General features: G+C 46.6%; 1 protein-coding gene across 1 annotated transcript; it reads right to left on the minus strand.

Annotated features, from left to right (window-relative positions):
- Window positions 1-160: 160 nt before the first annotated feature.
- Window positions 161-12,941, minus strand: LOC311346283 (transmembrane protein 184B-like). Its single transcript, XM_084470010.1, is given in 10 exon segments — window positions 161-2,745; window positions 4,278-4,439; window positions 4,442-4,471; window positions 4,852-5,021; window positions 5,925-6,016; window positions 6,215-6,290; window positions 6,788-6,878; window positions 8,113-8,278; window positions 10,017-10,250; window positions 12,537-12,941. Coding segments are annotated over 9 exon segments (1,251 nt in total). The 5' UTR covers window positions 12,537-12,941; the 3' UTR covers window positions 161-2,515.
- Between the last annotated feature and the right edge of the window lie 256 nt (window positions 12,942-13,197).

A 13,197-nucleotide genomic window follows, 5' to 3' on the forward strand; every position in this document is an offset into this window, starting at 1 on the left:
CTTTGGTCCACTTCTTTCATAACAATATTACTTACATTTTTGTTTTAGTAACCACATATTGGCTCGAAAGTAATACACAAGGAACCCATCCACATTTTTAATTTTACAACTGAAATTGTTATAACTTTCCTATATTTTATTTACTTTTCACACACAGTGATATACTAATATACAAATGAAAAGAAAGACCTAGGAATTGTGAAAGACAAAACAAAAGCACTAAGCCAACACTAAAATCACCATCATACATTTTTAACAGAGTTAAATTAAGATGTATTTACAATATCTTATTTCTGGTATAATATATTCAGCTTTTTAATTAAAATATACCTTTTTGAATACACAGTATCAAAAGCCTCATGTCATCGCTTCTTCAATGAGCTTAAGATGGATGCTGAGTCCAGGGAATTAACACAACTAAGGCATTCATTTCACTGTCTTAAACATAACCCAAAGCTCAAAGCGCATGTGTGTTCAGCCAAAGAGCAGATAGTCTTGGTGTAACGATAAGTGATTTACAAAAACTACGTCATTAATCAGAGCGACTATAAGATTAACCACACAGTTGGCGGTGAACTTTCGAAATGGCTGACAGAGGTAGCTCAGCGGCCAGCCAGAAGATTGGCATGTCACCAAGCCTGATTGGCTGACGTAGATTCTCCATCCATGGCAAACATCAGTAGTTACAAAGAGCAAACTTTGCTCTTATTAAATTGATCGACACTTTGGTCGACTATTATGTTAGATTCTGCATTTGACTCAAAACGTGAGGGCGAAGATTAAAACTCAAAATATCTGGTGCTGGATCACCCAAACTTATGGCCCTAGGTCCCCATGCCTAGGGGTCTAGGTAACTTGGCCCACGCTTAGTGGTCTAGGTACCCTAACCCACACTAAGGGTCCAACTGACCCTGACCTACACTTAGGGTCCCAAGGTAACCTGAGCCACACTTGGGTTCTGGGTACCCTGACCTAGGCTTGGGGTCACTAGGTACCCTGACCCAGGCTTAGGGGTCTAGGTAACTTGAGCCAGGCTTAGGGTCGCTAGGTACCCTGACCCACACTAAGGGTCACTAGGTACCCTGACCCACACTAAGGGTCACTAGGTACCTTGACCCAAGGCTTAGGGTGGCTTAGTACCCTCAGCCAGGCACCAGGGGGGGCAGCTGGGGAGCTTGTGTAGCAAACAGCAGCAGGAATACAAAAGGGAAATCAGTAACATAAAACACACTGCTTAATGACCCCCCCCCCCCCCCCCCAACACACCACGACGCAGAGTGGGGAAACAGACCAAACTCCTGCTCCACTCACTCATAGAAACACACAGCAAAATACTTACACACAAATAGTTTAACAACTCTCCATATCTCTGGAATATATCGTTTCCCAACTGGCTTTTTTTTTTATCAAGTCATACCATTTAGGTCATAGAAAACATTAAAAAAGTATGAACTAAGACTTAAAATTAATGTATATATTAAAATACAGTACAGCAATATTAAGTGTCAAATGCCATATATGTCTTCAGCATTTCTCACATATATAACTGTTGACCATTCACTTAAGGCAGACGTTCTCTTAAGACCAAAACCACCTGTTTTTATGAGCCATTTTTAGCAATACCGGAATATTTAAAGCTAGGATATGCAATCTGTTTTCAGAATTTCAGAAGCATGTTTTGTACTATTGTTTGAATCATCTTTACATCCGTACAATCAATAAATCAAATGCTTGGACAAAAAAAAGTAAGAAATCGGATATCTGTGTCTGGCCTGTAATTAGCCTGTCCAATCAGTTAATTCGGTCTGAACTGAACTGAACGGATAGCTTACCTGTCTATCTACTTTTACCACAGTTGGCTGGATGACTGGAACCTACTGGGGCTTTGACTCAAGGGGCTGAGCTAACATTCATAAAATAAGCCGTAAAGATACTCTGAGTTCCTCATATATCTCTGCATCTATTATACATCAGGATCGGTTCGATTAGAAGTGCATATTGGTTAATGTTGGCATTTGCGTGGGTTTGAATAAACTTGGCATACGTGTCTTTCAAAGCAACCACGCAACTCATCAAGTTGTCCTGAAGTAAATTACAGAGAGATGTATATTATTCACTGATTGCTTTCCTGATGAAGCTAATTCTGTCAGAATTTGGTTTCCGAAATATGTTCGGAACACTTGAAATCTGAAATAACTTTTTGTGAAACATGGTTGATCCGTTTGGAATATGTCAGAACTGTTCCAGAATATGTCTGGAACTGTTTGAAACAGTCTCCGAAAAATGTCGGAACCACATGTCCGAATGTGACCTTGAAAAACATTGGCAAAATCTTCCCGCTCTAACCGGGAAAGATTGGCTTGTTGTCATGTAAGGAATAGTTGCTGATTTGGAACACCAGCCTGTGAGTGTGTGTGTATCCGTGATTTATATGTGTTATGTGTGTATGCATGTGTGTGTTTGTGTTTTGTGTGTTCACGTGTTTTTGTGTGTGTTCCTTTAGTGTGCGTTCGGCTCAGAACTCGTCGTCGGAGCTCAGCAGCAGGGTCTTCTCGTTGTCGGCCCGGGCACTGACGTTGCTATGGCTACGGGAGAGGGGCGGCCCCCCCGCCTGCTCCAGCGTGGACTGCTGCGTGTACTGCTGGTAGGCCGGGGAGAAGTTGTGGATGGCGTCCTGCACCATGTCCCCCGGGTTCATGGTCTCCTTCAGGCTGCTGGAGATGCTCTTCATGGGGGCGCAGCGACCTGCAGGGGAGGGGGGGGGGGTTATTTAATATGAAGGTAAAGGAGGGTTCAGAGAGATGTCAACACACCAGCACATACCGCTTCAATTCACCCCTATGCCCTAGTCTAGACCACAACGTCACTGTTATGAATGCAATGGATAGTCAACAGTATGCATTGACCCATGCCTTAGGGGGCACTCTACGGCACCTGTTAAGTTTACATTGTTCGGGTGCTAGTGAATCAGTTAAAATGGATATCAACGTCTCCACTTGCGTTCCTATGTCACTCCGTTACCAACAAGCTATTCTTATATTATATAAACAACATAATAGTCACATCTTGATTTAAGTATGATATTGTGTTCCATAATAAGTATAGTTCAGTTCTGAATCTAGGACAGCAGGGACTCTTTGATGGCCTTTTAATAAGATGGTAGGCAAGACTATCACTAGCAGTTTACAGGAGACATGGTAGCGGAGTACTGGTCTGCTGACATCCCAGGGGGGAGGGAGGGGGACAGCTTCATGAACTGAGCAGGGCGGAGAGAGATGAGAGAATGAGGGAGGTGGGAAATACAGACTGAACTAGACGTCCACACAGGCAACGTCATGGGCGCAAACCTCCCTCCTGTGACTGCAAAACATTTAGTTGCAAAATAATATATTAAGTTCGCCGGCGGTTATGGATTGTAAAATCATATACACGTTACGGATGGAAGATAAGTTCCTTCTCAGGCAAATGACAAAGCCATACCCCTTAACGAGCCTCTGTTCGACCACCAGGTGTGATGTTGATTATCCATTACGAGCCGTTTCAGAATCAACCCATTAGTGACATCACAGGTGAAATGGCTTGTAATGGAAAGGCTAATCAATATCACAGCAGGTAGTGAACATAGACACACTATAAAACAGCCAAACAAACACAAGACAGGTACAAGACGAATAAGTGAAGGAAGGGGGCCACAGTGCCATTAGCAGCACTAATAGCCGCTATGCTAATAGCGGCGTTAGCAGCTAGCAGAAGACCTACCGTACTGTCCATAGTTAGGGAAGGAACCTGAGAGTGCGGCACAGAGGGGGAGCAGAAACACAGAACAGAGGAGTCAGACAGGGAGAGAGAGTCAGACAGACAGACACAGAGACAGAGAGAGAGAGAGGAGAGTAACGATAGTGAAGAGAACTGACAGCGAGTTAGTGTAAAGAGGGACTGCAAGTAGAGCAGTTGACTTACAAGCCATTTTGTAAGAAAGACGGTAAGCAGTGTATGTACGTGTGTGTGTGTGTCTTTTCAGAGCAAAATATAAACATTATATATAACAAACTATTATATAATATAATACCTAATAATTTTTTTGTTGATGTCAGGTGAGACCAGGTGACACCAGGTAACATCAGGTGAGACCAGCTGACACCAGGTAACATCAGGTGAGACCAGCTGACACCAGGTAACATCAGGTGAGATAAGCTGACACCAGGTAAGACCAGGTGAGACCAGTGAGACTAGGTAGGGTCAGGTAACACCAGGTGACACCAGGTGAGGCTCCGTACCGTAGGAGTCCAGCCTCTTGTCCATGTACACCTTGTAGGTGAAGGCGTGGCGCAGCGCCACCGAGGCGAAGAACATCTCGATGCAGATGATGAAGTTCTGGTAACCGGCGGCGACCGTTCCCTCGCCCACCGACACCTTGGCCGAGCTGATCTGAGGGATGCCCCGCACTTCTCCAGGATGGCCAGCAGCATGCCTGGATGGGGGGGGGGGGGGGGAAGAGAGAGAGAGAGAGAGAGAGAGAGAGAGAGAGAGAGAGAGAGAGAGAGAGAGAGAGAGAGAGAGAGAGAGAGAGAGAGAGAGAGAGAGAGAGAGAGAGAGAGAGAGAGAGAGAGAGAGAGAGAGAGAATAAGAAGGAGGAGAGAGGGGGATAGAGATGGAGAGATGTAAAGTCTGCATTTCAGAGTGTAATGTCTCCATTTGAGAGTTTGTGTTTGGAAGAAAAACATTTTCTGTGAGAATGTGTGTAATTGGAGGTGCATTGTGTGTGTTTGGTGTGTGTATTTACTAGCAGTAGTGGGACGATGTATGATTCACATGTACATGAACCCAGTGAAGGTGTTTGAAGGTCCTCACCCTGCCAGAAGGAGAGGAAGATGACCGACTTGACCATGAAGAACTTGAGCATGGGGTTGTATGGCACAAGGAGGTCGCGGGCCGCGAAGTAGAACAGGAACAGGGCGTACAGCGACAGGCTCACCGAGATGTTGTACACAATGGTGATGTACAGGTAGCCGCTGGCAACGCTGCAGGGGGAGAGTGGAGAGGGTGAGTGGCTCTACACGGAGTGATTCTGGTCCGGCCTTAGCATTCTGCTGAATGGACAGACTACATACATTAACATTCAGGGCATTTAGCAGACACCTTTATCCAAAGCGACTTACAATAAGTACATTTGCCAGAAGAAAGAGAAACAACAATATATCGCTCAGTCAGTACAGTAAGAATGTTCATAGAACCAACTGCCAAGCACTAACAATCACTAGGTTAACCCATCCCTGCATACAGCAACAACATACAATAAGTGTGTCACTGTTGAAATGGATGTCTAGGTATAGCTAGCTAGGGTTTACAGTATTCCTGAGTGTTTTGTTATGGGAGATTCTTGACGGGAACAACCTCTAAGAATGGCATGTCATGTACTTAATGACACTTAGTGGTCAAAGTGAGTCAATACAGGAGCTTAGGAGGAGGTCAGCGGTAAGATAGAGAGGAGGCAGCCACAGACAGATGCGCTGAGCGAATGAGTGTATACTCTGTATTCACTGGGAAATGCCATAACAGGATTATGGCATTTCTTCATGAAAAAACAAATGCATAGATGTGATTTATCAATACAAGATGGGAAATATGTAGGATAAACATTTCATTTTCGTTTTTTCATTTTAAAATGTACAAATGTTTTATAATATTTGTAATAATTTTGGCAATCATGCCACCAGTGCCAAACAGAGATTGGAACACAAAAGCATATGATGATGATGATGATGAGGATGAGGATGAGGATGATGATGGTGTGCCTATGAACTTCTATGAACTCACTCCTGCTCCTCCAGCAGTAGAGACTCGTGGGTGTCTGACCCAAAAGCCCTCTACGGCTGGGGGAGCAGGGGTTCGTCAATAAACCAGGAGTCCGGTCCAGTACATACTTGAAGTCCCCGTCCCGGTACTTCCCGAAGGCCTGCAGCACGACAGTGATCACGGCCATCAGGGGCTTCACCACGCAGAACTGCAGCGTGGCCTGCAGGGGGCGAAAGAGAGCAGCGGGCGGTGGAGAGAGTCAGGGGGAGAACGCTGACATGGCGTCAAACTAGACCAATGAGGCTGAAAACACTCAAGAGCAAGCATTCCCATTCGGAGAGAAGCCGGCACTGCAGTGAATGAGCGGACGAGGCTTGGATGTGAACGGGTAGAGCAGAGAACAGAGAAGGCTGCGCACCTGTTTACAGAAGCGCAGGAAGCCGATGGAGTAGGTCCGCCCCCACAGACAGCAGGTTCCGTACACACAGCTGGACCTGCGGAGCGCAGAGCCTTAGTACAGTACAGCTCAGGGGGGGAGCCCCTCCTGTGTATGGCGAGGGCCGTACTATTTCTGGACCGTAGCATTTAGACACCAGTGAGAAGGACGCCACCACCACACACTTTAACTTAATAACAGACAGTTTACATGAAAATGAACGGACATTTGCATTTACATGACCCGATGTGCGTTGGGTCATGAAAGAAAGAGGTATGGTTATTTTGTTAAAAGCAGCCATCATTGTTATTAAAGTCAGCTCAAAGTAGTAAATAAAACAGTTAACGAGTTTGAAGCAGGGTTTGAGTGTTAAAAACAGTAAACAAGTTTAAGGCAATAAGTCGTGTTAAAACCAGTTAACGAGTTTAGAGCAGTGATGGAGTGTTAAGGGTTTACAGTGGTGTGAACAACAGTTGATTTGAGTTCATTCAAAGCAGAGCGAGTCACGTAAGCTCGAGCAGGAAGTTAACTGAAGAGGTCAACGGTCAGACTGACTCGATGGGTTTCCCCCGGATCTCGGCCATGATGGCGCTCTCTCCTCCCAGGTACTCGTAGCAGAGGCTGAGGAAGTTGTAGATGACGAACGCTGGGGACACAGAGAGGGTGAAGAGACAGTTAGACACAGAGTAGTAATAAATCAGGCTTTAGAGTCATATCTAAAGCCTGACTTGCAATGATGAACTCATGGTTTGATCTAGTCACATTATGACTCGATTTAACACTAGATATGAATCTTAAGCCTGACTTTAGATATTAATCAAAAGCCAGGTTAGACTTTAGATTCATATCTAAAGTCTGACCTGATTTTAGATTCATATAAAGGCTGGTGGCAGCCGGGGTTAACAGTGAACAGGTCGTTTCCCTTTCTTTTGCATCATGTTTGTATTGACCAATCATGTCGCTGGAGGCGGGGATATGTAGGGCTTGAATTGCTATTAATACAGCACAAACTCAGCCAGCAGTAGTAAACTGTAAAAAAGTGACTATTGACCGCTTCCTCCACACACGCAATACGAAACTAGGTTGCCTTTGGTACCGGCCAAGAATCGGTGCCCCAGAAGTTCTGCTATAAGAAGGTAGAACTGCTGATTCTGAGACGAGTCAAAGATGTTTAAAGATTTAGTTTAAACCTAAATCTGAGCAAGACTTGAGTCATCATGTGACTCAACCAAACCATGAGTTCATCATCGCATGCATCAGTGGGAATCAAAACCCCAACCCTGGACTTGCTAATGCCATGCCCCATGAGCCAGTGAGACAGTGTGCTCAACATCCAGCATTCCCACATGACATTAATAACTGAATACAACAGATTACTGAAACATAGCTTACGAAAAGTTCAGCATCTCAGCCTACGGGTTTCATATCAAGGTGCACCAAACACATACACCCAACTATATAAAGCTAGCCTACGATAGAAAGTGAGCGATTCTGCCAAAGAGCATGTATCGTTTAAACAACAGCAACATAGCACTTTCTCTTCAGCAACATAGAACCAATGCATGTTGCGTCAGGGAAAGTTCACAGACAAAAAAACATGTTTATATCCATGGCAGGTGTGCTGACGCTTAACGCCCTGAGGCAGGATCGACATAAGGAAGTGATTTTGACAAGTCCTATCGTGTACGGCTGTTTTGGTGAAGCCAGGAGAGACGGTGACCTTTGCCACAAGGTGTGAATGTGATCAGCCATTAAAAACTGTTTGGAAATCTGCCTTAACGCTCTAGGTGGACGCGCCCACTAGTGATGTCACCGAGGCACAGGGAAAGGCAGGGAAAGATACCGCCCCTTTAAGAAGGCTCCCCAGTGCTCCTCCTCACCCTCGTAGCAGTCGCGCACCGTGTCGAAGTACACGTAGTACTCCTCGTTGGTGAAGAAGAGGAGGCTGAGCCAGGAGTCGAAGGCGTAGATCGGCACGATGAAGAGGATGCGCACGATGTGCCGCTGCTCGTTGGGCGAGCTGTAGTACCGCAGGTGCATGTAGATCTGAAGATGACAGAAGTATGACAGAAGTATGACAGAAGTATCCAGGAGACAAAGAAGGATTCAAGGAGACAAAGAAGGAGTCTAGGAGACATAAAGTGGACAGAAAAGGAGTCTAGGCCACATGGAGGGACTCTAGAATAATAAGAAAAAGATAAAGTCTATTAATCCCCATTCTCTGCATTGAACCACTCCTATGCTGGGAGCAGAGAGCCCCCACAGCGTCTGGGAACCCTCTCAGCTGTAGGCTGAGGCTTCCTGTGCTGATTACCGCACAGGAAGGAGATGGGAACGGAGACCAATCTAACACCTAGACATCCCTTGGGCGTGTGTGTGTGTGTTTGTGTGTGTGTGTGCACTTGAGTGTGTGGTGAGCCCTCCCCTTATCTACTAGGATGCCACATCCTGGGCAGGCAGGCAGGCAGGCACACACACACACACACTAACGTCACCAAGCACTGACTTGTGATTGTCTGACGTTTAACCTGGGCAGTAGAAGAGCATGGTGCTGCGTTGTCATAACAACAACAGGGCGGGGGGGGGGGGGGGGGGGGGGCGGGGTACTGCACTTGAGAGTGTGGTTAACCCTGCCTTATCAACTAAGAGGCCAAATCATGGGCTGGCATGTGCGTGTATGTTACCCTTGTCTTTAGGTGCAGTCCATCTCTATTTCACCTCATATACAAAAGTCACACACACACACGCAACCACACACCGCAAAGTGTGTGAATGCCACCTCACAGGAGGGTTAGTTGCTAGGCAACACTAGGCCGCCTCTCCCCACCCATCTCCATGTGATGTCATGGCAGCACCTGTTGCCACGGAGACGCAGGGCTCATCCCTGGGCGTCCTTTGTTTGTGACACACACACACACTCTCACATACACACACAATGGTGGGAGCACAGAGACACAGCTCAGGTGAGCGTTCTTACGTAACAGTCAACACACAAAGGTGAGGGAGGAACGTTGTAAACGACACTCAATACCAAAATCAGCATTTCCTGAAGAGAAGGAACAAAAATGAAGTGCCTTTGTTTTATGATTAATTTATCCTTTAGTCTTTTAATTTTAGAGATGCTGGAAGGGGAGGGTGTGTGGAGGATGGCTGGTTGAAGCAGCCTCACCTGGCGAGTCTGATTGGACTCTGGGGCTGGTTGAGGCTGCGCCCCTTTTGCACATTGAGTCATCAGTGCGCACAGGTTCAACCAGTCATCACTGCATCACTTTTCCTCTATGGCATTATGGCCATGTATCATTAACTACTAACTTTACCATAATCGGGCTTCAACACCATCACTCTGCGTCATGTGTTAAAAGTTAGTCAAATAAGTAAAATAAATGTCGCCACGGTGGAGTGTGGCATGTAGCAGACATTGTTACAGACATTTATCAATGAGAGGCCGCAGGTTGAGGTAATCAAACGTGTATCAGGAATGTGGGTCTATAAATATCTATCCCTGATAACGGGTGAGATGTAACTAACAAATTAGTTTGAGATGTGAGACCAATGTTACCTTAAGACAGGTGAGTTTGAGTCATTAAATAACGTTACCTGAAGACAGGTGTTAAACTAATGTTACCAAATGACGGGTGAGTTATGGGTCTTAAACTAACATTTCATGGGCACGGTGGGTTTTAATGTATGTGTGAAACTAATGTTACCTGGTGACAGCTGCGTTGGGGTCTTAAACTAATGTTCCCAGGTGACATGTGAGTTTGAAGTTTCAAACTAACGTTACCTGGTGACAGGTGAGCAGCAGCGCGGTCCACACGAAGAAACCGGAGATGGTCTGGGCCGTGGAGGTCATGAGGAAGATGGGGTCAGTGGGCATCACCAGGAGGGTCTCGGGAACCGGGGAGGAGGTGGGACTCCCCAGGGGGGCCATGGTGGGGGCCCCGGGAATCGGTCCCACTGGAGGGCCATGGCTTGACTGGCCAGTAAGGGCCATGTCTCTCCGCCAGAGACGACTCATCTGTGAGTAAGAAAGAGAGGAACTTGAAGGCAGCGTTCAGTACTCTGAGACCATTTAGGTCCACCATGGTGTCTGTCCGTCATGGAACCCAATGCACGCCTATCCCTCCCGGAAGAAGGGTTCCCTCTTTCTGTGTCCCTTCTCAAGGTTTGCACTCTTAATGAAGCCCTTTGGGGGGCTAGGGTTAGGGGGTGGCAACATTTCCCAGCCCTTGGCTTGGAGAGTGTAATTGTGAGGGCTATACAAATACACCGGCCTTGAGAATACATGATAATCTGTCATGAACCGGGTCTTTAATTGGCCACCAACATACATTTTATGAAGAGTGGGATTTTTCTTGTTGAAAAATGTCTAGCATCAGTAGCGTAGAGTGAATGCCGATCAGCTGCTTTGTGGTTTGTTTTAAATCCCAAAGGACAAATGAGGGCAGCTGGAAAAACTGCAGGAAATGGAGACGTCTCATCAAAAGATGGAGAAAATATAGAGAGAAGAATAGGAGCAGAAAGAGCTGCTGACCCAAATTCTGCTCCTCTATTTTTGGTTGAAGAATACTGTTGAAGGATTAGGAGAGCATTGAGGAGGAGACAGAGGTGAGGAGGAGGAGAGCATGAGGAGTCCAGGGAGAAGGAGGAGAGAGGGGAGAGGGGAGAAAACAGGGAAGAGAACTAGGAGGAGAACGGCTGGGGAATGGGGACTGAAGAGAACAGGCGGGGAATAAGTTAATGAGGAGTAGCAGGAGAAAAGGTTAGTAAGAACGAAGTACAGGGAGAAGAGGGAGTAGGAGGGCAAGAGGAGCCATGAAAGACACCCTGACTGAACAGCAGCAGCCTCCTCCTCCTCCTCCCACCACCAGGCTTGCGTGGGGCCCAAGTCCTGAAGCATCCCTGCTGCTAAAGATCTTCCTCTGTGTAACATATCCTATCTCAAGGACACATGGCATCTGATGTGAGCAAGCAAGATCACACACACACACACACACACACACACACACACACACACACACACACACACACACACACACACACACACACACACACACACACACACACACACACACACACACACACACACACACACAGACCTTGTACGGGTGTAGTCTCCTCACTCAGCCACTATCTCCGTCTTCCAATAAGAAGTATTCCTCTTCGTCAAATCATTCAGAGTGAAAACAACATCCCCTGCCCATCTCGGTACATAAAGGATGACACACACACCCTGCACATGCTCAGCCGTGACTCACACTGCTTCCGGAACCTGATTGGCTGCCGGGGAGATGGCACACCACTAAACACATCTTGGGGAATATTGGCTGTTTTGATCACAGGGTGATTCAGGAATGAGATAACGGCAACACTGAAAACCGATGATTTAACACCTTCTCTCAAGAAAACCTGACCGTGAATAGGAACAGGAAACGCAGAGCTGATGCATTACACCTTATGGACTGGATGTTAATATGTGCACTCTAATGCATTACTCATCTAAAACATAAGACCTAGGGTATGGGAGGACACAAGGCTAGGCTGACACCACATGTACTGCTGCTCAGGGTCTGAAACGTAGACGTAGAGTACAAGCCATTCATTTCACTGAATTAAAGCAGTTTGAGTGCTTAAACATGTTTTGATCTATTTGACCTAGAGATACCGCATGTAGAATACAAACATATGCTATAACTATATAATAACATAATAATTAATATAAATATGATATGTGCATTTATCTTGAGGGTAGCCTCCAATTAGGCTACACTCAATGGCACAAAGATGGTTCCACATGCAATGAAAACCAGGCCAAGAAGGGAGAAGGAGGAGATGAGACGAGGAGGAGAGAAGATTGGCAGATTGGGCTGATGGTCGCTGTTGACTGAACTGCCTCTAAACATCCATTGTGCGGTGACCTGTCCCCTCCCCACAGCAGCTGTCCTACAGCGGCTGCAGGCGTGAGATGCCCTCACACAAAGCACCAGATACACGGGCCAATGGCTCATCATGAAACCCCAGCCCGCGGCCCTATCTGATGATCCACCAGATCGGAGATACAGGCTTCTTGACTAGCGTTATTTCCCCTGTAAACATCTACCAATGATGAGCCCTGCATGTCACCTGCGACGAATCAATTGCGGTGTGTGTGTGTGTGTGTGTGTGTGTGTGTGTGTGTGTGTGTGTCCGTCCCGCAACAACATGCAGGATTCAAATGGAGAATGCACCACAATAGACTTTGTGGTGTTGTTGTTGTTGTTGTTGTTGTGAGGACTTGGTTATATGTTGTAATGGGGTGTCTTACCTGCTGTGTGGAAGCTGGGGCTGAAGAGGCTGCAGAGGCTGGAGCATCAACCGGTCTGCTGGGCGGACTGCACCACTCCCCAGTGAAGATCTGGACCAGACACACACGCAGGAGGTCCGCAGGCTACACCCCAATTACAAACAGCATGTTTTCCTCCACCTTCTTCTGCGAGGTGTTGTTACTGTGGTTCTCCCCCGTGCTAACGAGGCTAGCGTTAGCTCCCGTGTCGGAGGGGCCACTTGCGGCTATAATGTAGTCGTCACAAAGCTCAACACTGACCTGGACTCGATAACATCATCTATGTGTTACTTCTGTTTTGAAGAAATACATCTAAATCTGGCGATAAACCACGCGTATTTCCCATCCGTGCCCCGCCAGGTACCGTTATCACACCGCAGAGGGGGACTCTACGCTTCCGTCCTGCGCATGCGTACACCGGGGGTCTGAAATTGGGTCTTTTTAATAATGACGTCACTGGGCCGCCAGCTGGAGCACTTCGGTGTGTGTGCATGTTCCTCACACTCTCTCCTCCCCAATTTTCCCATCTGCCCATTGTCAACAAAAGGCTTTGACTCCACAACACAATGCAGTTTGTGTCATGATTCAAATTCAGCATGGTCTGTGCAATCATCCAAATGCACAAACAAATGTGAAACGAAAA

The sequence above is a fragment of the Micromesistius poutassou genome, assembly GCF_964030765.1.
Source record: "Micromesistius poutassou genome assembly, chromosome: 1".
NCBI lineage: Eukaryota > Metazoa > Chordata > Actinopteri > Gadiformes > Gadidae > Micromesistius > Micromesistius poutassou.